Source organism: Entelurus aequoreus, linkage group LG17, assembly GCF_033978785.1.
Source record: "Entelurus aequoreus isolate RoL-2023_Sb linkage group LG17, RoL_Eaeq_v1.1, whole genome shotgun sequence".
In the NCBI taxonomy this organism is placed as follows: domain Eukaryota; kingdom Metazoa; phylum Chordata; class Actinopteri; order Syngnathiformes; family Syngnathidae; genus Entelurus; species Entelurus aequoreus.
In genome coordinates, this window is record NC_084747.1 from 44,064,648 (window position 1) to 44,092,274 (window position 27,627).

At 39.9% G+C, this 27,627-nt stretch overlaps 1 protein-coding gene across 4 annotated transcripts in view; it reads right to left on the minus strand.

Annotated features, from left to right (window-relative positions):
- The window catches only part of aopep (aminopeptidase O (putative)), a 203,733-nt gene that overhangs the window by 98,888 nt on the left and 77,218 nt on the right, over nucleotides 1-27,627 (minus strand). For all 4 annotated transcript variants that reach the window (XR_009821729.1, XM_062025735.1, XM_062025734.1 and 1 more), the window contains 3 exons: nucleotides 25,020-25,233; nucleotides 21,587-21,693; nucleotides 3,655-3,757 (listed from right to left, as the gene is read on the minus strand). Coding sequence is in view for 3 of the 4 variants with exons in the window: in XM_062025735.1 (XP_061881719.1) it covers nucleotides 3,655-3,757; nucleotides 21,587-21,693; nucleotides 25,020-25,233 (424 nt within the window). In the remaining variant the exon portion in view is untranslated. The remainder of the gene's footprint in view (nucleotides 1-3,654; nucleotides 3,758-21,586; nucleotides 21,694-25,019; nucleotides 25,234-27,627) is intronic.

A 27,627-nucleotide genomic window follows, 5' to 3' on the forward strand; every position in this document is an offset into this window, starting at 1 on the left:
ACAAGCGTCACAAACCCCTGCAATGACACACACTGCAAAGAATAGAAAGACACACAAACATGGCAGACACGCCATGGAAAGGGCAGCAGTATTTTGACATATATTCAAAGCAAAGAAAAAAATATTTTTCCTTGTCTTTTGTCACTTTTCTGGCTTTAGATTTGGCATCAGAGCGGTAATAAAGGTGGGACAGTTCCTGTGTGAATTGTATAAAACTATATGGGACAGGAATTAGTGTTTGAACCTCCTCACCTACTGTGCTAACCAACAGTTTTTTTCACCGCATCTGCAATTCAAACTTTTATAGGCCAAAAGGAAAAACTGTCTAGTATAATAACGATATATAACAATGATATAAATATATTATAATGGTGTGCATTGTGCAGTAGGGCTGCAAGTTTTTGAGAAAAACCTATTTGCGATTTTTCTCTCCAAAATTGCGATTGCGATGATTTGCGATTTTGATATTTTATATATACAATGCAAAAATAACAAGTGAAGAAAGACATCAACCAACATATTCTTGTCTCGAGGTGCAACACTGAACAATATGTAATAAATGACATTAAAAATATTTGGCGTTATGCAGACTCTTAAACTGAAGAAAAACAAATAAAACCTATACAGTGTTTATAATGTAATGTAATCATAATATATAAGAATAACGCAAGTAACCATTTAAAAGGATATCAACTTTTATCACATTATTGTAGAATTGTTTACCATTGTACTGTAATTCAATCAATCAATCAATGTTTATTTATATAGCCCTAAATCACAAGTGTCTCAAAGGGCTGTACAAGCCACAACGACATCCTCGGTACAGAGTTGGAAGGTAAATAACTTTGTTATACTAAATAGAGATGTCCGATAATATCGGACTGCCGACATTATCGGACGATAAATGCTTTAAAATGTAATATCGGAAATTATCGGTATCGGTTTCAAAAAGTAACATTTATGACTTTTTAAAACGCCGCTGTACGGAGTGGTACACGGACGTAGGGAGAAGTACAGAGCGCCAATAAACCTAAAAGGCACTGCCTTTACGTGCCGGCCCAATCACATATCTACGGCTTTTGACACACACAAGTGAATGCATGCATACTTGGTCAACAGCCATACAGGTCACACTGAGGGTAGCCGTATAAACAACTTTAACACTGTTACAAATATGCGCCACACTGTGAACCCACACCAAACAAGAATGACAAAGACATTTCGGGAGAACATCCGCACCGTAACACAACATAAACACGACAGAACAAATACCCAGAGCCCCTTGCAGCACTAACTCTTCCGGGACGCTACAATATACACCCCCGCTACCCCCCCCCCCAAGCCCGCCCACCTCAACCTTCTCATGCTCTCTCAGGGAGAGCATGTCCTAAATTCCAAGCTGCTGTTTTGAGGCATGTTAAAAAAAATAATGCACTTTGTGACTTCAATAATAAATATGGCAGTGCCATGTTGGCATTTTTTTTCCATAACTTGAGTTGATTTATTTTGGAAAACCTTGTTACATTGTTTAATGCATCCAGCGGGGCATCACAACAAAATTAGGCATAATAATGTGTTAATTCCACGACTGTATATATCGGTATCGGTTGATATCGGAATCGGTAATTAAGAGTTGGACAATATCGGAATATCGGATATCGGCAAAAAAGCCATTATCGGACATCTCTAATACTAAACAAATAAACAAACCAAAAATAAAACAGACTTATTTCTGGAAGGAAAAAAACAACTTAAATAAATACTGAACTTCATAAAGTGCATTTTTTCCCAGTTGGAAAAACTAGGTCGGACGTTGTTTTATTGTTTAGTGCCATCACGTGATCATGGCATTCCTGTTCGTTGGTTTGTGTTTCCCATCCGATTTTGAAGCTGAAATATTCCCACAACGGGACGTTTTGCTTTGTAATTATTTTTTACTCCTAATTTGTTTTACCTAGCAGCACTTCATACTGGCGAGTCGCGAGTAGTGAGACTGTCTGTCATTGCTTTCTGTGTTTTAAAGGAAACAATCTTTGCACACCGAGGCAAAGATTGTGAATGACTGTAAAGAGGGCTCACTGCATTCGTTTAATTCTACTGTTAAATAAACACGCTCAGGTGCAGAGGGCAATGCATAGAGTGAGACATCTTTCTCCCTGTTTGAAGCGGTAGACAAACAAACAATTCTGATTGGCCAACGTGTCTGTCACTCAAGAAAAACGGGGCGGTGGTTAAATTAAAAAAAAAATAATAATTCCCCCCTCTGTCTTCCTTTTTCTCTCTTTCTATCCCCTCCTGCTCCGGCCCGGCTGCACCAAATGATAATATAAATACATTTAATAAAGTCAAAATACAAGTAAGGCAACAAGAGAAGTATCCTACACTTCTCTTTTGTAAAGTAAATCTGAACAGCCGATATGGGCATCTACATCTGCTATATGATTTGCCCGAGAAGCTGGGCAGGACATTATAAAAAAAAATAAAAATAAAAATAAAAATAAAGTTTTTTTTTTTCTTTAAGAAATACAATCATGTCATACTTGCCAACCCTCCCGTTTTTAGCGGGAGAATCCCGATATTCAGCGCCTCTCCCGACAACCTCCCGACAGAGATTTTCTCCCGACAAACTCCCGGTATTCAGCCGGAGCTGGAGGCCACGCCCCCCCCAAAAAAAGTCTGCCGCAGCTGCGATTGGACCTGACCAGCCTCCGGGTACAAGTACTGGAGTACCAATTGCTTGCCAGGGAAGATCTTCCCCTGGAAGCAAGGATTGACTGGTTTTGGGCCATGCTAGGGAGAGATGGAAGATTCCACACTCTCGTGCATTTGATGAAAGCACTTTTGTGCGTGCCACACAGCAATGCATCATCAGAGAGGGTGTTCAGCATGGTTAGAAAAATAGTGACAGAGAATAGAAAGAGGATGGACAATTCAACCCTTAACAAAGCATTGTACTTTCAAGTACAACAATGAGTAGATGAGTGTTGTGTGTGTGTGTGTGTGTATACGTGTAAATAAATGAACACTAAAATTCAAGTATTTCTTCTATTTATATAAATAATAAAATATATATATATGTATATATATATATATATATATATATATATATATATATATATATATATATATATATATATATATAGCTAGAATTCACTGAAAGTCAAGTATTTATGTGTATATATATATATATATATGAAATACTTGAGTTGGTGAATTCTGGCTGTAAATATACTCTCCTCTTAACCACGCCCCTAACCCTGCCCCCCCCCCACACACACACCTCCCGATATTGGAGGTCTCAAGGTTGGCAAGTATGAATGATGTGTGCTTACAGACTGTATCCCTGCAGACTGTATTGATCTATATTGATATATAATGTATATATTGTGTTTTTTATGTTGATTTAATAAAAAAATAAAATAAAATAAATATTTTTTAATTTTTATTTTTTAAAATTTCTTGTGCCCGGTACCGGTCCGCGGACCGATTGGTACCGGGCCGCGGCCCGGTGGTTGGGGACCACTGATTTATAGCACATTAATCGTGCAGGTCGAGTGTGCAACTTCATACATAATACTTTAATGACTTTGTTTAGCTAGTCCAACTAGTGTTTTATACATTTTAATATCAAACTGTACCATATAAATACATCACCTTGAGGTAGTGGACTTGCAAAAAGGACTTGTCAGGGTTGAGAGCATGTTTAACTGTCGAGGAGCCAGACTCGCTGACCTGGCCCGTTTTCTCCATGTTAGGTCTGCGAAAGGACAAATAAGGGCAGTCAAACGGTCCAATACACAATTGAGATCCACAAACACAATTACAACACAACAGAGGCAAGATGTGAGCTCCAGCATACTCCAGTTGCACTGTTTAAAAATAAAAAATACAATGTCAGCAGCACTAAATTCAACGACTCAGCTCGTCTTCTCGGTGGTTAACACTGTGCTGCCATGCTCTGCCCGAGGCAGGCTCCACATTCATAATAGCACGCCAATACAGTGTTTATGTGACCTCATAGCATTGCACTGCTTGCATTTTACTGCCCCGTGACTCACCAGGGGAACATATAACACAAGAAAGCCTATCCTGTGCGTGCACACGGACGGACAGTGAGCCTCTTGTGGGCTTCCCTGTCATCCGCACACAAATCATTCTCGGGATCTACCGTAAAAAAAAACAACAAAAGCCATAAACAAACACCTACAAACCTGATAAATCCCAGCCAAACAGGTGAGTGACGTGAGACGTTGTGCAATGATAGTTGCAGTTAGCCTGTATTGATCCGGCTGAGCAGATTAACTCAGTGTGCCAATAGGAAGGCCTTGAAGGATCGCCCTGCTGCCAAATCGATGCAGCAGGCGCCTGGCCCACCAATCAATACGCCCCCTCATCACCAGCGAGCACTTTTCCGCCTCATGACAGGGATGTCAAATAAACACCCAGACAGACACGGGAGGCCGAAAACACGTTCCCGTACCTACGTGGAACGCCTCGACTGAGGAATGGGAATCTGGGAAACTGTCTTTGAAAAATGTATTTGCCAATACGGAATTATTAACTAGCCCATTGATATACCGTATTTTTCAGACTATAAGTCGCAGTTTTTTTCATAGTTTGGCCGGGGGTGCGACTTATACTCAGGAGCAACTTATGTCTGAAATTATTAACACATTACCGTAAAATATCAAATAATATTATTTAGCTCATTCACGTAATAGACTAGACGTATAAGATTTCATGGGATTTAGCGATTAGGAGTGACAGATTGTTTGGTAAACGTATAGCATGTTCTATATGTTATAGTTATTTGAATGACTCTTACCATAATATGTTACGTTAACATACCAGGCACTTTCTCAGTTGGTTATTTATGCGTCATATAACGTACACTTATTCAGCCTGTTGTTCACTATTCTTTATTTATTTTAAATTGCCTTTCAAATGTCTATTCTTGGTGTTGGGTTTTATCAAATAAATTTCCCCAAAAAATGTGACTTATACTCCAGTGCGACTTATATATGTTTTTTTTCTTCTTTATTATGCATTTTCGGCCGGTGCGACTTATACTCCGAAAAATGCGGTATATAGCCCTAAATCACGACTGTCTCAAAGGGCTGCACAAGCCACAATGACGTCCTCGGCTCAGATCCCACCTCGGGCAAGGAAAAACTCAACCCAATGGGATACAATGAGACTTATAGTCCGAAAAATACGGTAATCAAATAATGACATTACCATGTTAAAAAATGATTTATTCTGGTTACCATCTTAAAACTCATTTGTATACGCTAGCCTTTAAATAGACCCCCCTTTTAGACCAGTTGATCTGCCGTCTTTTTCTGCTCTCTGCCCCCCTCTCCTGCGTGGAGAGGTTATTAGGTGACCACAGATGTTGCGCTAGCTGTTCAAAGTCGGGACCCGGGGTGGACCACTCATCTGTGCATCAGTTGGGGACGTCTCTGCACTGCTGACTTGTCTCCACTCAAGATGATCCCCTGCTGGCCCCACTATGGGCTGGACTCTCACACTATTAACTAGATCCACTCGACGTCCATTGCATCGGTCCCATACAAGGTTTCTCATTGTATCCCATTGGGTTGAGATTTTTCTTGCCCTGATGTGGGATCTGAGCCGAGGATGTCGTTGTGGCTTGTGCAGCCCTTTGAGACACTTGTGATTTAGGGCTGTATAAATAAACATTGATTGATTGATTAATATTATCTTTAATATCATTTTCACTTTTCAGGCTGTAGTACCGTATTTTTCAGAGTATAAATCACTCCGGAGTATAAGTCGCACCGGCTGAAAATGCATAATAAAGAAGGAAAAAAAACATAGTATAAGTCGCACTGGAGTATAAGTCGCATTTTTGGGGAAATTTATTTGATAAAACCCAACACCAAGAATAGACATTTGAAAGGCAATTTAAAAATAAATAAAGGATAGTGAACAACAGGCTGAATAAGTGTACGTTATATATAAATAACCAACTGAGAACGTGCCTGGTATGTTAACGTAACATATTATGGTAAGAGTCATTCAAATAACTATAACATATAGAACATGCTATACGTTTACCAAACAATCTGTCACTCCTAATCGCTAAATCACATGAAATCTTATACGTCTAGTCTCTTACGTGAATGAGCTAAATAATATTATTTGATATTTTACGGTAATGTGTTAATAATTTCACACATAAGTCGCTCCTGAGTATAAGTCGCACCCCCGGCCAAACTATGAAAAAAAAGTGCGACTTATAGTCCGAAAAATACGGTAATAGTGGGCCTGGCATCTCTCCTTATTTCCATCCATTTTCTACCGCTTGTCCCTTTTGGGGTCGCGGGGGGTGCTGGAGCCTATCTCAGCTGCATTCGGGCGGAAGGCGGGCTACACCCTGGACAAGTCGCCACCTCATCGCAGGGCCAACACAGATAGACAGACAACATTCACACTCACATTCACACACTAGGGCCAATTTAGTGTTGCCAATCAACCTATCCCCAGGTGCATGTTTTTGGCGGTGGGAGGAAGCCGGAGTACCCGGAAGGAACCCACGCAGTCACGGGGAGAACATGCAAACGCCACACAGAAAGATCCCGAGCCCGGGATTAACCCCAGGACTACTCAGGACCTTCGTATTGTGAGGCACATGCACTAACCCCTATTTCTAGTGAAATATATATTTGGTACTTCCAGACTACAGAGCATATAAACTCACATATATTGTTCAAGTTTCACATAATCGAAAACATTTTTATCAGACGTTGACAAATTGATTTCTGTTTCTTCTGCAGGCCGTTTAGGCATCAAAATAGTTGGCCCAAATAAAACAAATTGGGGGCGGGTTGGGGGGGGCGGGGTTGAGGTGCAGGCAGCATACACTTTCCCCTTCGAGCTTTTCCGGATGAAATGAAATTATTTTTTCCAATCATTTTGGAACTTGCAAGCGTATTTCTTCTTCTTACTCCTCGTCGCCATGTCTCTTCTTCATTCTTCTGCTTCGTCTCCTTCTTGTTGTGTGTGCAGTTGTGCACTGAGCTCCAAAAGCCGTAGATGTTATTGTAGCGTCCTGGAAGAGTTAGTGCTGCAAGGGATTCTGGGTATTTGTTCTGTTGTGTTTATGTTGTGTTACGGTGCGGATGTTCTCCCGAAATGTGTTTGTCATTCTTGTTTGGTGTGGGTTCACAGTGTGGCGCATATTTGTAACAGTGTTAAAGTTGTTTATACGTCCACCCTCAGTGTGACCTGTATGGCTGTTGACCAAGTATGCCTTGCGTTATCATTAAACCAGTTAAAATATCATACAACGTGTCAGCATTTCTTGACATCTTCGAGTAAAGACCATTGTTAAACCTTTCCAACGCTACATTATTAAGTGACTGGGCCGGTACGCTGTTAAATGGAGGAAAAGCGGCCGCATGCTGGTGAGAGAGGACGTTAAAGGCAGTGTCTTTAAGGCACGCCCCCAATATTGTTTTCCAGGTGGAAATCGGAAGAAATTCCGGAAAATGGTTGCCCCGGGAGATTTTCGGGAGGGGCACTGAAATTCGGGAGTCTCCCGGGAAAATCGGGAGGGTTAGCAAGTATGGTGCTTACTATTCTTTCCCCTTCACAAATTTCATATGCACGATCAACAAGAATGGCCAAATAAATTGTTTTCCTTCAGGATAAAAAGAACCAGAATTCCACTCTGTATTAACTATCAAAAATCAAAATGCACATCTTTCTCTCGTCTGCGAGAGTGGAAGAGAAGAAGAGTGCGACCACAGCGAAAGGGACCGCACAAATCGGCCGCTTTTGGACATTCTGGGTTTCAGCTGGGTTGTGAGGCCATCATTAAACTATGTATATATTTAACAGAAAATACTTATATATAATTATATATCTAGCGTCTGTAGTGGGTTTACATAATTCACCCACAGAACTTTAGTTATGTTTAGAGAGTTCTGGTTGGACGGTTTTACACAAGACACATTTCCGGTGTGTGTTGTTGCACATTAAGCTGCGGATGAGGAAATACAGTTGTTTTAAACAAAAGTCTGTTTGTCATTTAAACAGTTAGCTTCATCCTTTGACATTTCGCCTTCAACTCCCGTCCTTACACGCTACACATCCATCAATGGATAGGATTGATTTTTGTTTATATTTAATGTCATACTATGAGCTCCTGTGAAAACACATACAGGCACACAAAGCTGTCTAAGCCCATCCTGAAGCATCACAGCTTTTAAACATCACACATAACATCAGGGTAACATGCAATCGTGGCGCTTTGGTCAAAATTGATTAGACCATCTTCCAGCTGCTTTCTGACGTGTCTTCAGAATGTGCTTTTTTGTGGGACGTCTTATTAGCCCTTCTCCAGGCCAAGCTGAGTTTCCATCCCGTCAGCCATGTTGTAGTTTGTAACGCTTACATATTGAGCCTACTGATATAAACTAGAACTATACACTTTTTTATTAAACATGGCAACATTGGAGGATTTCAGCATGTGTGTGCGCCACAACAAGAGGATAGAGAAAAATAAGGAATTTATTTTACAAATGGATAAAAATGGCAGGCTCGCGCAAAGCTCTTCGGGTAAACCTCTACCATATATGGACTTAACTAAGGCAAAATATATCACTAAGGTCTCAAATTGCAAACGGCTCGTTCGGAGCAAGTTTGGAAAAGGAACGATTGTTTTATAAATATCTCTGCCATGCCTCCATGGTTTGAGGTAAAATTTTCGGGACTTATGGGGATCCCAAATACACAAAAACAGGTACCAACAGGTAAGAAAAGTTGGTTTTGCATAATAGGGCCCCTTTAAAGGCCTAATGAAACCCACTACTACCAACCACGCAGTCTGATAGTTTATATATCAATGATGAAATCTTAACATTGCAACACATGCCAATACGGCCGGGTTAGATTAGTAAAGTGGAATTTTAAATTTCCCGCGAAATATTCTGCTGAAAACGTCTCGGTATGATGACGTTTGCACCTGACGTCACGGATTGTAGCGGACATTTTGGGACAGCATTGTGGCCAGCTATTAAGTCGTCTGTTTTCATCGCAAAATTCCACAGTATTCTGGACGTCTGTGTTGGTGAATCTTTTGCAATTTGTTTAATGAACAACGAAGACAGCAAAGAAGAAAGCTGTAGGTGGGAAGCGGTGTATTAGCGGCCGGCTGCAGCAACACAAACACGTAGAGAACTGGGACAACAGAGACTCTTACCAGGAGGACTTTGAGTTGAATACACAGACGCGGTACCGTGAGTACGCAGCTGCGGCTTCCAAACATTTGATCGCTTGCCCGTACGTGCGTGCCGCTTTGTGCATGTCACGTACGTGACTTTGGGGAAATATATGTGCTGTATGAACTTTGCGGAGGTGAACGGTACTTTGGGCTGTGGGATGGAGTGTGTTGTGCGGGTGTTTGATTTGTATTAGCGGGTTATATGGACGGGAGGGGGGAGGTGTTTGTTATGCGGGATTAATTTGTGGCATATTAAATATAAGCCTGGTTGTGTTGTGGCTAATAGAGTATATATATGTCTTGTGTTTATTTACTGTTTTAGTCATTCCCACCCGCCTCTCACAGCATCTTCCCTATCTGAATCGCTTCCACTGCCCTCTAATCCTTCACTCTCACTTTCCTCATCCACAAATCTTTCATCCTTGCTCAAATTAATGGGGTAATCGTCGCTTTCTCGGTCCGAATCGCTCTCGCTGCTGGTGGCCATGATTGTAAACAATGTGCAGATGTGAGGAGCTCCACAACCTGTGACGTCATGCTACTTCCGGTACAGGCAAGGCTTTTTTATCAGCGACCAAAAGTTGCGAACTTTATCGTCGATGTTCTCTACTAAATCCTTTCAGCAAAAATATGGCAATATCGCGAAATGATCAAGTATGACACATAGAATGGACCTGCTATCCCCGTTTAAATGAGAAAATCTCATTTCAGTAGGCCTTTAAGCACTTGTGTTTCACTTGTGTGGGCTTGTCTGGAGGCTGTAAAACGAAAAAGTATGATACGTGTGTAATATCAAGCGTGTACAAAAACACTTAAACGCAAACCGGAGAATAGGGCCCAGAGTGACTGCACGCAACATAACCCAATTGAGACAACTGTGAATATTTCATGTGATCAGCATTATTTACATTTCAGTTTGAATTTCTTCTGTAGCCTGTTTCGACATCACTAGTAGTTGCTAGGTTACTGGGCAAGGACAAAACAAACCTTATTGGTACTATTCCAATATAACGAATAGATAAAAAACTATGTAACAAATGGGCACCTCCAGCCTCAACCTCGTATCAGATGACTTTTGGTCCTATCGCTGTCCCAGCATGCCGAACAGGAAGGTGAACTCACATGAAGTCAATTAAGGCTGTGGGCGAGCGGAGGAAGAAGTGTGGGAAAAATCGAGGACGGGAGATAGATAGGAATGTTTGGTTTGCTCGACGGACTGACGGGAGAGAGGAAACCATCAGCTTCCTGGAGCTTCTAAATTTGACTGGACACTCTTGCAAAGGACTTTCATCATGCATCCGAGCGCGGCCTACTCCTTATATGCATTTGCGTCTGCCATATAAATGACACAGACTGACCTGATTTGGGTTTAGAAAAAAACATCCATCTAAGAATATCTCAGTCATGATGCAGGAGTGGACATAAGTGCACTAAAACGGGATCACAGGAATGCTACCACTTTTTTTTTTTTTTTTTTTTACTTTTTCACATTCTTTATATCTTTTTGCCTAATACTGATACATGTTAAACATGTTAAACACAGGGAGTGAACAAACTAGCAGTGACCACAGAGAACGGGTAGGATTAAATGAGATCAGCTGCTTCCTACTCTTTTTTGGACATGACAAGTACAAATATGGCGTGACATTACTGCCAAAACACACAAACATGGTTTTACCGATTTTCATCCAGCCATCCATTTTCTACTGCTTGTCCCTCTCGGGGTTGTGGGAGGTCCTGGAGCCTATCCCAGCTGCACTCGGGCGGAAGGCGGGGTACACCCTGAACAAGTCGCCACCTCATCGCAGGGCTCAACACAGATAGACAACATTCACGCTCACATTCACGCATTAGTAAAAAAATATATATTTTCTTTAATTTAAAAAACGATTTGCAAGTAAAAAAAAAATGTAAAAAAATATCCTGCAAGTATAAAAAAAAATTTCTTCAATTAAAAAAACGATTCACAAGTATTAAAAACATTTTGTTCAAGTTAAACCTTTAAGCAGTAATATTCCACCCTTTTAGCAGTAATATTCCAGACTGTGCGATACACGCACTCGTAATTCGCACTTTACAACGACAGGTGGTGCTGTTGAGTGCCGTCCTGTCATGTTTTGTACATGTACATGTTTTCTTCCGTCGCCTTGGATTCGAGCTGTGTGTCTCGCTCCCTTGGACTCCCCCCTGGATCTCGACTGCCTTCCCGGACCCCCTCGCATGGACACGGACTCTGACGCCTTGCTATCGCCCCGACTTGTCTCACGGACCCTCTGGCCTGCCCTGCCCCTTTTGGACTTGCCTCTCGCTCAACACTACGGTAACACTCAGCAGCTACTCACCACACATAGTCACACACAAACACACACTCACACACTTTGGATTCGTCACACTCTATTTTCCTTAGTTTAATATTATTAGTTTGTTATTATATATATAAGTATATATATATATATATATATATATATATATATATATATATATATATATATATATACATATATATATATATGTATATATATATACATATATATATATAGAATAAACCATAGAGTTTAACTACACCCCCTAGTGGTCTGTACCGTCTACTCCTCCTGTACATAACACGTCCACCAAAAATAACGAAGAAGAAGCAGGGTGGGGAGTAAAATGGTGTACAGAAGAGAGGGGACAGAAGCTCAACCTGTAAGCTAACATATATATTTTATCATCCCTTCGTTGTAAATCACGAAACGTAATTTATTACTGCCTCCATGTTATGTTATGCCGTTGAGGTCAGCTGGGAAGAAAATGTAGCTCAGACGGCCTTAAATTGACTCAGCAGCATAACCTGTCGCTGTGGAATTCGAACTATGGCACATTTGCGTGTGGCTCTGAGTGTAAGTGGGTACATCACGCAGGGTGGAATATTACTGCCAAAAGTTTTAAATTGTTTTGAGACTTGTGAATTGTTTTTTTAATGGAAGATAATTGTTCTCTTTTACTTGCCACTCGTTGGGCATGAGTAAAAACATTTTTGTGGTGTCTGTGGAGTTTTGGCAGTGATTTCACTCCATATGCAAACACGTGATGTTTCTCAATGTAACTAAACAAATAACCTAACCCATTAACATCCCAGTTTTAGCATGCACACTGTCCACTTCTGTAACCATAGCGCCGACATGCTTCTGCTGCTGCTGATAAGATGAAACAAACCTTTGAGGGCAGCGGGATGTGGAGTATCAATGGGAAATCGTGCAGTATGTGTAATTGGAATTTCAAAGTAAAACTGTGTCGGACAGAGCCACTAAGGAATGGTACAAAAAAACCTTGACTGCACCTGTATTTCTACCAAAAAAAATGACACCTTGCTCCCATGCCAGACACGCCGTGGCGAAGAAAAAATGTTTATCCATCACTGGCATGTTACACAAAAGATCTCTGCCCTTCCCCCTGTCCCGACCTGGGATGTATGGACGTGTAAATCGCCGTCTCTCTTTGTCGGAAATGATTTAGGGAACGCTTTAAGAGGAATCGCTGCTCGCTGCCTTGGAGAATCACACAATAGCTCCATGCATTTTACAATAAATGGTTCTCTTATCTGCCTCGTAGGCCGTATGTACAAGAGGCAGGGTGTTTGTCCGTGTGTGTGTGTGTGTGTGTGTGTGTGTGTGTGTGTGTGTGTGTGTGTGTGTGTGTGTGTGTGTGTGTGTGTGTGTGTGTGTGTGTGTGTGTGTGTGTGTGTGTGTGTGTGTGTGTGTGTGAAACCAGGCGTACACCTGGGTGTGTCTGAGATTTGAGAGAGCGAGTGAAAGCGCGGGAGGAGATCAGGAGCTATTACTGACAGAACTTAATGTCAAAGGCACACACACACACACACACACACACACACACACCCGCGCACACACAGGAGGTTTATAGCACCGCAAGCCATATCCTGACAAATTACACTGGGTTGACTGTGGAAACCGGATAAGGTAGAGCTGCGCTCCCAGCAGCCCAGTAAATCAGCAGGGAGAATGGTGTCTGGCCCAGGCCACCCTAAATATAACTCATCTGAAAGGGACTGATAAACGCTGGCCACTGGGCCGCTGCTGGATGAGCGGTTGTCGATTGTGACCCACTGAACTTGGACAGCACAACCTGACATTTAGCCTTTTTGTGAGCATAAAACAAACTGCTGGTGGATCTGTCTGTGCTTCCCATTCTTTCCTCCCTCATGTTCTTCTGTCCAGACACTGTTTATTTGTGTCCTTTCACTAAAGCAGTTGTGATGCTGACACAGTGAATGGAAAGAATAGCAAACAACTACAATGGTACCCAGAGGTGGGTAGTAACGCGCTACATTTACTCCGTTACATCTACTTGAGTAACTTTTGGGATAAATTGTACTTCTAAGAGTAGTTTTAATGCAACATACTTTTACTTTTACTTGAGTATATTTATAGAGAAGAAACGCTACTTTTACTCCGCTCCATTTATCTACATTCAGCTCGCTACTCGCTACTGATTTTTATCGATCTGTTAATGCACGCTTTGTTTGTTTTGGTTTGTCAGACAGACCTTCGAAGTAGGATCTATCGCACGCCTGCGTTTCACCAATCAAATGCAGTCACTGGTGACGTTTGACTCCGTTTCAGCAATCAAACAGAGCCAGGCGGTCACATGATTATCAAGCTTAAGCTTACATGAACTCAACGTCAAATTTGAGGAAGCACATCGCGGTAAGTAACGTTAGTAGATATTTTGGCTGTCACCGTAGGCTGATGTTAGCTTCCCTGCTATGAATCACTGTCAAATGTACATCGTGTGGGGACATTTATTAACGTACTGCAGCACGCACACACACACACACACACACACACACACACACACACACACGCATGCATAGAAACACCAATCAGTGTGTTCCCAGGTGCAGCCCACACCTATCAGTTTATGGTTTGCGTAAAGGCTAACTTGTTATTTTCCTTTGTAATCTCTGCTTACTGAGCCTATGGTGCTGTTAAGTTATTGTGGCTCAATTTGCCTTAATTTTTTATGTTAATGTATTATTATTTAATATATATTATTGTTTTAGTTGCTTAAGATATATTCCTGGCTCTGATTTTACTCATTGGTATTTTTATGTTTTTGTGCATTATTTCTTGCCGTCATCATTAAACGAACAGGTTACTCATCAGTTACTCAGTACTTGAGTAGTTTTTTCACAACATACTTTTTACTTAAGTAAATATTTGGGTGACTACTCCTTACTTTTACTTGGGTAATAAATCTTTAAAGTAACAGTACTCTTACTTGAGTACAATTTCTAGCTACCCTACCCACCTCTGATGGTACCTCAATTATATACAGTATTTACGAATATTTTGCGATACGAGCTGCCTATTGTCTTTTTGTCATGTTTTATAGGGATTTTTGGGGAATTATGCCTATGATTCGCACACTTTATGAGACAAGAATACACATATGTTTCTTTTTAGTGCATTCTAAATTGTGAAGAAAAAAATACACTAGCAAGAGGTGGCTAACAATGCAGTTGAAGAGGATTTGATCTATTCTGTATTTAAAGCCCTCTAAAAAAACATCCAAAAACAGCCAACACCATTTTATATAGATGCTGAATGTATATGTTTAATGTTGTTACACATTCATAATATCATGTAATATTTACCGTGATTTGATCATTTTATTCGTGGCTGGAATTTTTATTTTTGGGCACATTGATTTACCCAGAGCGCATCACGTTTGCTTTTTCTTTCAACAACAACAGCTACTAATCATAGAAGACTTCATTAAAGACAACGACGACTACTTCAGGACAAATAATGATTATCCATAACCTTATCTTTTTGAGTCTGAATATGCTGAGGATGAGCTACAAGTTTTACACGTTTTGTGATAAGCAGATCCAGTGAAACACTAAGCATCATATATCAGTAGTGCTAAGTGCTAAACAAGAAATAAAAACTACAAACATAATAAAACAATCACTTACTGTACGATGTCCACTTTCACAGGGTTGCAGACTTATGGGATGTTTATCTATTTTAGCACGAGATTTGTGGTCCCCGTTTAGATGATCATTTCAACATAATCCCCACTCCTCAGGTAGAAAATGCTAGAAGCAAACAAGCATCTTTTGCATCAAATTTGAATTTTAAAGTTGATTAACTTCTCGTGACAACTTTCTAGTATACAAGTGTCAGGCAAAATTCATAATCTAGCACAAACTTTTACCAACTCAGAGGCGATGCAGCAGCAGCTCAGTAGGTCAAGAGCTGCAGTAGCCACGTTACGTTTCTCAGCGTTAGCTCTTATAATAACAATGTTGTTAATACTTGGTTAATGCCGGTGAAGACATGTAAATGGGAGGGCATTATAGGCATAATAGATGAATCCCATCAGCTACATTGTAAGTTGCGAGCAAAAATTTGAGTTGCCGGTAAAAGGTTTTGTTTTTTTCCAACCATATCCTCCAACCACCGGAACAGAAGGCGAGTGCGAAAAATAGCACCGTGAAGAAAAACCAGGCAACGCCAGACTGCAGCATCACACAAAGCAGGAGCCAACCTCTTCAGCATGCAGCCAAGGACGCCAAGCGATGGACATTTATCCATAAAAATATGGAGAAGCTGCTGATGTTTCAGTTAGTTTGGTCCCCTGACTCTACAAACTGGATGATCCAGCATTACCCTTGGTACACAGACATACATACTGTCCTCCGGTCTGTCAAACAAAGACGTCCGTGTTTAACATTACAATTTCTATTGTTGCACAACGGAAAAGCAGCCTATAGTAGACACCTGCATAAGTACGCTTCATACGGTAAATTATTTACAGTACCATTGCATTGTTTCATTGTAGTACTGGTACATTCTAATGTATAACTTATATTACCTCATTTTTCTTTTGAAAACGCAAGTTACATGTTAAAATTGTGGTGTTTGGGAGGGGGCAAGCACAGATTCAATTGATTTTAATTGATTTGTTTTGAGTTACAAGTTCAATCGTAGAACTATTTGAGCTCGTAAGTTGAGTACCACTGTAGAGGCAAAAACCAAATTGGTTGCAGACAACTCCAGACACTTCTTGTGAACCTTGTGTTACAGTCATGGTGGCGGCTACAAGAGGAAAGTGGAATTATTGACACAATACAAATGATAATGTAAAGAAAAGCAGCTACAGGACTTATACGTACAGTAAAGCACACAATTATCTATATCCCGTTAGCTCAGTGGTTCTTAACCTGGGTTCGATGGAACCCCAGGGGTTCGGTGAGTCGGCCTCAGGGGTTTGGCGGAGGTCAAGACACACCCGACTCATCGTATGAATAAAAACTTCTCTCTATCGGCGTATTGTGGATACGGTAAAAGCAGAAGTCACACTGATTTGCAGGTGTGTAATTTGTTGTGAGTTCATGCACTGTGTTGGGTTTTTTTCTTTGAACAAGGTGATGTTCATGCACGGTTCATTTTGTGCACCAGTAAAAAAAAACATAACTTTGTCTTGAATTTAAAAAATTTAAAAATCACTAAAGAAGGGTTCGGTGACCGTGCATATGAAACTGGTGGGGTTCGGCACCTCCAACAAGGTTAAGAACCACTGCTTGAGCTGGAATCAACACGAGTGGGAAGAAGAAGTTGAGAGTACTGTATACTGATTAAAAAAATATTAAAGTTCCATTTTTTGAAAATTATTCATATTTTTTAGGCTTACAAATGTTGTAAATATACTGTATAACATTGGATTAAAATACTAGTACTTCATCTAATAACAGTAGTAACTTAGTTGCATAAAATATTATTGCGTAATAGATGCCAAGTGACATACAATACTGTACAACAATGTACCATAACGTAGTGGGACAAGAGGACACAAGCGTTAGCAACACTAGCATAGCTATGTGAGCTACAGTGCTAACTTACATTTTAACAGAGAGATCATGCTAGGTTAACGAGGTGGCAATGCCCACGTTTGCAGCTTTAGACTTTATTTTAAGATGTGTAGTGAAGCCTGTTTTTTTTTATCTCTTTAGAAAGCTGTCCACCTAGGTAAGGGTGGGTCAGAAGTGGTTTAGTGTTCCAGTGTTGGCGTTAACAGCATTTGTGTGTCTTTTTACGCATTGAAATCAAAAAGGACGCAAAATTACAGAATACGGACGCGGATTTAAAAAAAAAAATGTTTTACCGATCATCGCTTTCCGCCGGTGTTTTGTTTTGTTTATATTTGCCGGATCAAATTATTCATTATTAATTATTGGTCGACTTCAGAGTAATGCACTTTCCGGTACAATTTCTTACATTTTGATTCGCCGAAAGTTTTATCGATCACAAATACCGGTATTAGGACTCCCGGGTGTTATTGTTTTCGGCATGGCGAGCAATAAACCCAAGAAGCGAAGCTTCAATGAAAAGAGCCACTTTTCAGCAAATGGCTCACTTATGAAGATGGAAAGATATTTTGCACGCCATGTAAACGGGCTAAGAAAAAAAACACATTTACGACCGCATGCACTGATTTTCAAAGATCCAGCCTCATCAGGCACCAAGAAACACCCTCCAATTTGGGTCCCTACAATTCCACTCTTTGGTCGGAATGACGAGGCCGTCGATTTCTTACAACTCTTTATTTATGTTTTCCACAAAGCCAAGCGGACATCCACCATGCTACTAACACTCCTGAACATGCTAGTGCTCCCTCTCCTAACTTGCCCACTCACTTACACACGTCACTCACCTCACATACCGCCATTCTTAAAGGGGAACACACAGCTTATGGCCATCACCAAGCCAGAGATGAAATGCTAGAGGCATTGAGTGCCACTGTATTAAATGAAATTGAAACTATCTTATAATATCTTATATAAGTTTGTTGCCATTATTTGCCATGAAAGTGTAGATGTGGCGTTTTTTAAAGAACTGATGATCTACTTACAAGTGAGAATAATACACAATTAAATTTGTCATATGCATATATGCACTGGCACACAATTATCATAATTTCATGACCGAAGCAAAAAACTTTTTACACTTTTATACTGAAATAAATACACTTACAACTTATTAAATATAATTATAGAAACAAATACCAGCAGCGGTAAAGTTTAGATCCAAGAAGGAAAGAAGAAAGTGAATGAATGTTTATAATTGAATACATTTACATATGCATAAAAATGTGTTTTCTTTAGTATTATTTTTTTTAATGAATTAAGTAACGTTTATGACAACCTTTTTCCAAAACACAATATAGAATGTGAGATGTAACAGGATAATGCATACATTTATCATTTGTTTTCAAAACGGTTACAAAAAAGTGGGGCGGCAAAAATTTACTGTGGGACCCCATTTTTAAGACTTGATGGGGTCCCCGGGACCCCATTTTGAAAAATTCCTAGCGCCAACACTGTGTTCGTGTGGGAACAGTTGTTTTTTTCTTTCATGACGTCATGAAAACTCTAAAGTTTGCCTCTTCTCTCAAAAGTGAAGCAAATCCCTGAGGGAGATGACAGCTTTTTCTGACGTTTGGTGCTGACAAACAAACTTTAGGCACATATTTTACTTACAACAAAAAAGACGATTTTTTAAATCAAGCAAGAGTATGAATAGTTATGTTTTAAACTACACACATGATTAAATCCATAACAACACGTTTGGTTATGCTATATAAAAATGTATTTTCTCACACTGCAAAAACTGAAATCTAAGTAAGATTAAATATCTCAAATAAGGGTGATATTTGCTTATTTTCTGTCTGATAAGATCATTCTTCTCACTAAGCAGATTTTATGTTAGAGTGTTTTACTTGTGTTAAGGGTTTTGGTCCTAAATTATCTCAGTAAGATATTACAGCTTGTTGCTGAGATTTTATGACCTATATTGAGTAAAACATGCTTGAAACTAGAATATCAACTGTTGCAAAGCTGTGTCATCAACACTCACAAGTATAAAACTGCTTTTTCAAAGTAATAATTTCTTACTTCAAGCATGTAAAAAAAAAATCATGACTTTGACACAATTGTGTCTCATATTAAAAGAGATGACAGCCAAATGGACTTTGCCGTTTTATTTTCAATGAAACAATAGAAAATCCGTACTCATATAGTAGTACAGTTGTTATTAGTGAGAATATACTTATTTTAAGGTATTTTTGGGTTCATTGAGGTTAGCTAATTTTACTTGTTTTGGAAAGTCTTGACAAGCCGAATTTTCTTGTTCTATTGGCAGATAATTTTGCTTAGTTCAAATAAAATACCCCTAATTTTTGTAATTTTTTTTCTTGTTTTTGAACACTGACTTTTTGCAGTGCAGGAGCCAGTTTAGTATCTACATTAGTAGAAGTCTAACATGTCAAAATAATTGCATTGTAAGAGAATGGCAAAGTATGTGTGAATAGATCTCTCATGTTGGCTTGGTGCTGTTGATTCAAGCCTGTCTGGTGCAGAGAAACTTGATCCTGATCCTGCTAATCACCTTGTATGTCTGCCTTGTAGGGGAAGACCCTCATGAAAACGGCAGAAAGGCCTACATGTTCCAACTTTAACCCTTCAACAATTCATGTGAGAACAAAAACAAAGCAAGCAAGGATACATACTTTTGTATGATAAGCATCGTGTTAAAGTTGTACCCTATCACTCTCTCGCTGTTCACCAGAGTAGAATTAATTGATTAAACTAGTCAAGTGTTTTCGTTATGTTACGACAGCACATTATTTGAGAAGCGACATGTTTGAAGTGTGAAGTGCTGTGAAATCAATAAGAAGCTGTTATGTTATTGTGCACTGTTATCGCTTATAGTAATTGTAAATGTCAGACAGCATAACGTGCTGCAGGAGTAGGTTGCAATATAATATTTCCACTGTGAAATGATTAACGCCTGGCAGGTGTTATAATTCCGCTGATGGCACAGTGATTCCGCCCTGGATAAAGCAAACAGGGTATGGGCGGGTCACCCCTATTGTGTCAATGTCAGACTAACTGCGTGTTGGCCGTGCCAAGCTTTTCTAAAGACGTGACAGCAACACTTTACCTGCATAGTATACTGTGTTGCCACACCTGCCTGCCACACCTGCAGCAATGGAATGCTTTTAGAGCACGCTCACGTGTGTCTGTGTGCAGACAAAAGCTGAGCACATGAATGCTGAAGACAAGAATGTGTAGTGGTTGTATGGCAAGGACTTGAAGGGGAACGGTTCAATGCAAGTGAGGAAAAAAGCTGAGTGCTCTACGAACTGCAACCTGCAGAGGCATTGTTGATTCAGGCTCAACAGGTTTGATGTCAACTCTAATGGACGTTACAGTACATCCTCGACATCTACGAAGACCTACGCTTCGGCACAACTCTTTTGAGCAGCATTATTCTGCTCAATATGGCATGGAAACAGAAGTTCAGAACATTCAGACAGACATTCTAAAACCCCACACCACCTCAACAACTGCAAGCAATTGGATTTTGATAGAGATGCTTTAAAATGTAATATCGGAAATTATCGGTATCGGTTTCAAAATGATTGGTATCAGTTTCAAAAAGTAAAATTTATAACTTTTTAAAACGCCGCTGTGTACACGGACGTAGGGAGAATTACAGAGCGCCAATAAAACCTTAAAGGCACTGTCTTTGCGTGCCGGCCCAGTCACATAATATCTACGGCTTTTCACACACACAAGTGAATGAATGCAATGCATACTTGGTCAACAGCCATACAGGTCACACTGAGGGTAGAAGTATAAACAACTTTAACACTGTTACAAATATGTGCCACAATGTGAACCCACACCAAACAAGAATGACAAACACATTTCGGGAGAACATCCGCACCGTAACACAACATAAACACAACAGAACAAATACCCAGAATCCCTTGCAGCACTAACTCTTCCGGGACGCTACAATATACACGCCCCGCTACACCCTACCCCCCCAACCTCAACCCCGCCCACCTCAACCTCCTCATGCTCTCTCAGGGAGAGCATGTCCCAAATTCCAAGCTGCTGTTTTGAGGCATGTTAAAAAAAAATTATGCACTTTGTGACTTCAATAATAAATATGGCAGTGCCATGTTGGCATTTTTTTTCCATAACTTGAGTTGATTTATTTTGGAAAACCTTGTTACATTGTTTAATGCATCCAGCGGGGCATCACAACAAAATTAGGCATAATAATGTGTTAATTCCACGACTGTATATATCGGTATCGGTTGATATCGGAATCGGTAATTAAGAGTTGGACAATATCGGAATATTGGCAAAAAGCCATTATCGGACATCTCTAGATTTTGAGGGTCTGTAACTTGCTTAGAGCAACTGTAGGGTTCTGTCTATGTTCTCGATGCAGTTTGTAGTACCAGGGAAAAACACACCTGAGGATCTGAAGCTCCTCTCCTGAATTCTGCAACTCGTCAGAGAGTCTCCTCCACCGTAGCAGCGCTTTCAAGTTGAACTGCTCCAATGATTCCTGCACAGGAAGCTGAATGGAGAAACGTTGGCACGTAAATGTGAAGGAGTCAGAAGTCAACCTTTTTTTTAGTTACAATACAGTGGAAATGGTCAATTCCAATATTTCTAAAGTTGTACGTAATTTGGAAATATGACCCTAATTTGGGGGGGGAACATAAACCTATGAAGTCTCAAAAAAGTATGATGTTACAGAATACATTCAGTGAGCAAAGTTAAAAAAGCAGTGTGACCATAAAGTACATAATTCCACTTGTTAACGTTTAAGCAAAATGCTCCATTTAGTTTTTACCTTGTTTAACTTATTTTTACGCTTAATACATCTTTACGGTAATGTGCATTTGGAGTCCAAATGGAGGGTTTGTACAGTATATGTGACGCGTTAATCTTACGTCTTAGTCATTGACTTATTGCGACACTTGTAATGTTAAAGGGTATCTATGATGATTTTTGTCTTTTCTGACTTATAAATGTTGTTACAATCTTGGATACTCATGTTAAACAATGCCAAAGCATCAAATGATAAGGTTCATGCATTTGGGCGTGAGCTTTCACGCAGTTTTTGGATGCCTCGGTTTGTGAAGTTTTGCAGTCTGGCTATGTCGTGACGTCACAGCGAGGTGGACGCGGTTATTTGGACATTAAGTCAAGCTGTCAACCATAAGGTTTTGAGGAAACACCAAAAAGGTAGGGTTAAGTATTATTTTGGAGCAAGTGCATAATAACATCAACATGCAGTGAGATAAATGCCGGTAAAAGCCGCTGTTTTATGCACTCTCAGAAACAATGCAGTTGCAGGTGTACCTAATATTGTGACCGGGTAAATATGGATTTACCCGGTCACATTATTAGGTACACCTATTAATATTAGGGTCCCCACATCTGCGGTTCCCTCCAAGATTTCTCATTGTATTTCCATTGGGTTGAGTTTTTTCTTGCCCTCATGTGGGATCTGTGCCGAGGATGTCGTTGTGGCTTGTGCAGCCCTTTGAGACACTTGTGATTAAGGGCTATATAAATACATTTTAATTGATTGATCGATATATAATGTTTATTAAGTTTATTTTTGACCATATTTAAACACAGCAGTGTACATTTAAAAAAATAGTTGATATTACAATTAGAGATGTCCGATAATATCGGCCGATAAACGCTTTAAAATTTAATATCAGAAATGATCGGTATCGGTTTCAAAAAGTAAAATTGATGACTTTTTAAAACACCGCTGTGTACACGGACGTAGGGAAAAGTACAGAGCGCCAATAAACCTTGAGGGTACTGCCTTTACGTGCCGGCCCAATCACATAATATCTACGGCTTTTCACACACACAAGTGAATGAATGCCAAGCATACTTGGTCAACAGCCATACAGGTCACACTGAGGGTAGCAGTATAAACAACTTTAACACTGTTACAAATATGCGCCACAATGTGAACACACACCAAACAAGAATGACAAACACATTTCGGGAGAACATCCGCACCGTAACACAACATAAACACAACAGAACAAATACCCAGAACCCCTTGCAGCACTAACTCTTCCGGGATATACACCCCCTGCTACCCATTACCCTCCCCAAAAACCCCACCCACTTCAACCTCCTCAAGCTCTCTCAGGGAGAGCATGTCCCAAATTCCAAGCTGCTGTTTTGAGGCATGTTAAAAAAAATAATGCACTTTATTGTGACTTCAATAATAAATATGGCAGTGCCATGTTGGCATTTTTTTCCATAACTTGAGTTGATTTATTTTGGAAAACCTTGTTACATTGTTTAATGCATCCAGCGGGGCATCACAACAAAATTAGGCATAATAATGTGTTGATTCCACGACTGTATACATCGGTATCGGTTGATATCGGAATCGGTAATTAAGAGTTGGACAATATCGGAAATCGGCAAAAAAAAGCCATTATCGGACATCTCTAATTACAATACTTTGATAGTATGATAATATACACTACCGTTCAAAAGTTTGGGGTCACATTGAAATGTCCTTATTTTTTAAGGAAAAGCACTGTACTTTTCAATGAAGATAACTTTAAACTAGTCTTAACTTTAAAGAAATACACTCTATACATTGCTAATGTGGTAAATGACTATTGTAGCTGCAAATGTCTGGTTTTTGGTGCAATATCTACATAGGTGTATAGAGGCCCATTTCCAGCAACTATCACTCCAGTGTTCTAATGATACAATGTGTTTGCTCATTGGCTCAGAAGGCTAATTGATGATTAGAAAACCCTTGTGCAATCATGTTCACACATCTGAAAACAGTTTAGCTCGTTACAGAAGCTACAAAACTGACCTTCCTTTAAGCAGATTGAGTTTCTGGAGCATCACATTTGTGGGGTCAATTAAACGCTCAAAATGGCTAGAAAAAGAGAACTTCCATCTGAAACTCGACAGTCTATTCTTGTTATTAGAAATTAAGGCTATTCCACAAAATTGTTTGGGTGACCCCAAACTTTTGAACGGTAGTGTATAATGATATGATACTTTGGAGAGGGTGGGGTGTGTAGTGGCTCATTTTCAATCTGGGAATGCCTCCATAAATAAACGTATTGTAAACAAAAAACAAAAAAATGGTTATAAATGTGACTGTGGATTAAAATTTAAGCAAGATTTGTCCCCAAAAATATACATTACAGTATTATTTGGACCACAGGGAAGAAGATTAAAATCATCATAGGTCCATTTTTAAAAAGTGCTGTGATTAACTTCTTTTTACGCTTGGTAAAAAAAAAAGAATGACCCTGTAAAGTTAAAATAGGTTTGATGATGACAATAGTTGTACCTTGTAACTAATTCTACTTCCATTATTTAGTATGGGATCAACTTTTTCATAATCCAAACAAATCAGAGGTTAACCAGCGTCCTGGAATGCAGTGTTGTTATTTTAGTACATGTAGATATTTGCTCTTCTTGTTTTTGGGTGTCTCCAAAAAAAATCTACTCATCTAGACATTACTTGTCGGACCACACATGCACACATTTACCCCGCCTTGACCCCACTGGTATCCAGTTGAACCCACGTGAGAATACACTGGATCATTGTCTTCAGCTGCTGATGTTTTGATCATGTGACTGCAAGGCTTCGGTTGAAGGAGGCGCGTTTGCACGACATCAATAATGGGAACCTTCTGTGTGCAATTCTGTCACGTGTCTTTGGCAGCCTCCCTCACCCATAGCAGTTTCTTTGGAAATAATGTTTCATCCAATGTCATAATGTAACTCTACTAACTTGTGTTTTTTTTGAAAGTGTTGGATAATTAAATTACATGAAATAGCAGCAGTAAACTTCAATAAGTGCGCAGCAATTTTAGTGTGCCGTACTTGCTGTGCTTGGGCCCAGATTATATCCTCCAGGTAAGTAGCGAAACCCTCGCTGATCCATTCCTCCGTCCAATCTTTGGCACCGATAACCAAGCCAAACCAAGAGTGGGCAATCTCGTGGCACAGCCTGGACCCACACAAAGACCGGCTGTTTACTCCTAAAGACGAGATCCCGACATGCAGCACGCTCTGAGACAGGAAAATGATATGGGGGCTGGAGGGGAAAAAAGGATGGAAGAAAAAAACTAAATGTAACTAATGTATTAAGTAAATACACAGAAGACACATTTTCAATCACATGTATTTATCTGGAAATTGAATAGAATTATTCTGTTATAATCTGTATTGCAGTATTACTGAGAAAAATAAAAATAAAAACATACTTTATTTATTGTATTTTATAGATTTTTATCATGTAGTTTTACATCTATATTTAATTTCCAAAAATATTGTATTGATTATCTTATTGCTTACATAAACAGTATGGCTCCCGTTATCTAAAAAAGCTTACATTAGATAAAAAATATGAGGTTTAGTTAACAAAACACATCTGTGAAGAATACATCAACCAATAAAGCTATATTTGTATAGCTCTGTTCATTAGGGCTGTGTATGTTAACGCATTGACGCATATGATTGATTTAAAATAAATATTGCGTTATCATGAATGACTGAACATTAATCACATTGTTTGTTACGACCGTGCTTAAACCTGAAGGTCGGCACACGGCCAGAGCGAAGATGAGTGATGAGCGTCAATAGCGGCCAATAGAGGGCTTCGGATTTTTCTACATTTCCCAAAATGCATTTCCGTTGGCCATACTAGAAGGCCTCGTTTGTAAACACGCTCATTGCTGCTGATCAAGAGACACTAGTAATGCGGACGACGTGTGCGATTGTCAGCTGACACAATCGAGGTGGGAGAAATAAAACTAGATTTTATTGAATTCTTAAGCGTATTTCTGGACAAACAGACGCGACTGAAAAGAAGAGTGAACGGCGAAGGCGAGCATGAATGGCTGCAATCAACCGAGACGTGACGTGCTATGACAACTTTGTGTTTGTCCGTATCATTTCATTTCAGGTAAGAACATTTTGTAAGTAAAAATTAATCGAAACTAAATAAAGTTAAAGTCCCAACGATTGTCACACACACACTAGGTGTGGTGAAATGTGTCCTCTGCATTTGACCCATCCCCATGTTCACCCCCTGGGAGGTGAGGGGAGCAGTGAGCAGCAGCTCGGGAATCATTTGGTGATTAAACCCCCAATTCCAACCCTTGATGCTCAGTGCCAAGCAGGGAGGCAATGGGTCCCATTTTTTGTAGTCTTTGGTATGACTCGGCCGGGGTTTGAACTCACGACCTCCCAGTCTCAAGGAGCTGATGACAGCCCTACTTTGAATTAACTTGATGTGCTTGGTCAAATAACTTTGTTAGTAATTGATTTAAAAAAAAAAAGTAATTATTTCTCTCATCCCGACGGCAGCCTCCACATAAAACAAAGGTGAATTGACATGAGAACTTTATCTCCCAATCCTGCCTTACAGTTACAGTGTGCTGAGACGACATTAGATTGGTTATCTGTCAAACTTGGGTCGGATCATTTCTGTGAGTGCATGACTCCAGCCTTGACAACACGATGTCCACTGGGTTTATGCAGATAAACACAAACCTCACAAACACATCCACAAACAAAGGGGTCATAGCTTTCTAGACCGTTATCATTTTGAAAGTCCTTCAAGGTGTAAAATGGGCTGGGTTGAAAAAATAAGTAGTTCACAAAGTCCATGTATGAGACTTAGGAGGAGATGTTGTGGTCTCCGCTCCATTCAGACTTGTCGATCTTGTATGGATCCTTGCATCCAATTACAGCTGTTTGCTCCTTGTAACGACAAAGGGACTTCTTATCTAAAGACTCACAGTATTTCTCCATCGTGTCATAGCCGTGCAATGTTATTTTACACAGAATAGTTCGGAAATATTACGTGTAGCGCTATAGTGAACGATGACGCTTAGCCTTTCAATATGGCTCTGGCAATTGATTTTAGCCAAAAATCCAAAGCCCTTTATTTCGCTTGAAAACACATTCTGACCGAAATGTAGATACAACTAAGGTAATTTGTTGGTAATGCTGCGACAAACTTTCTTATCATTGGCACACAACAACTTTAACATAGCATCTTTAAGCAAATACGTATGTGAGGATGGTGCTGTTAGCATGAATGCTACCTCGACTGAGGCTATGTCTATACTAAGCCGGGTAACCCCTTAAACGAATAATTATTTAGCCTAAGCCCCGTTTCAGCTACACTAAACCAGCGTTTAAAGCCTACTACAATGAAATGTTCTTATTTAAACGGGAATAGCAGATCCATTCTATGTGTCATACTTGATGATTTCGCGATATTGCCATATTTTTTGCTGAAAGGATTTAGTAGAGAACATCGACGATAAAGTTCGCAACTTTTGGTCGCTGATAAAAAAAGCCTTGCCTGTACCGGAAGTAGCGTGACGTCACAGGTTGAAGGGCTCCTCACATTTCCCCATTGTTTACACCAGCAGCGAGAGCGATTCGGACCGAGAAAGCGACAATTACCCCATTAATT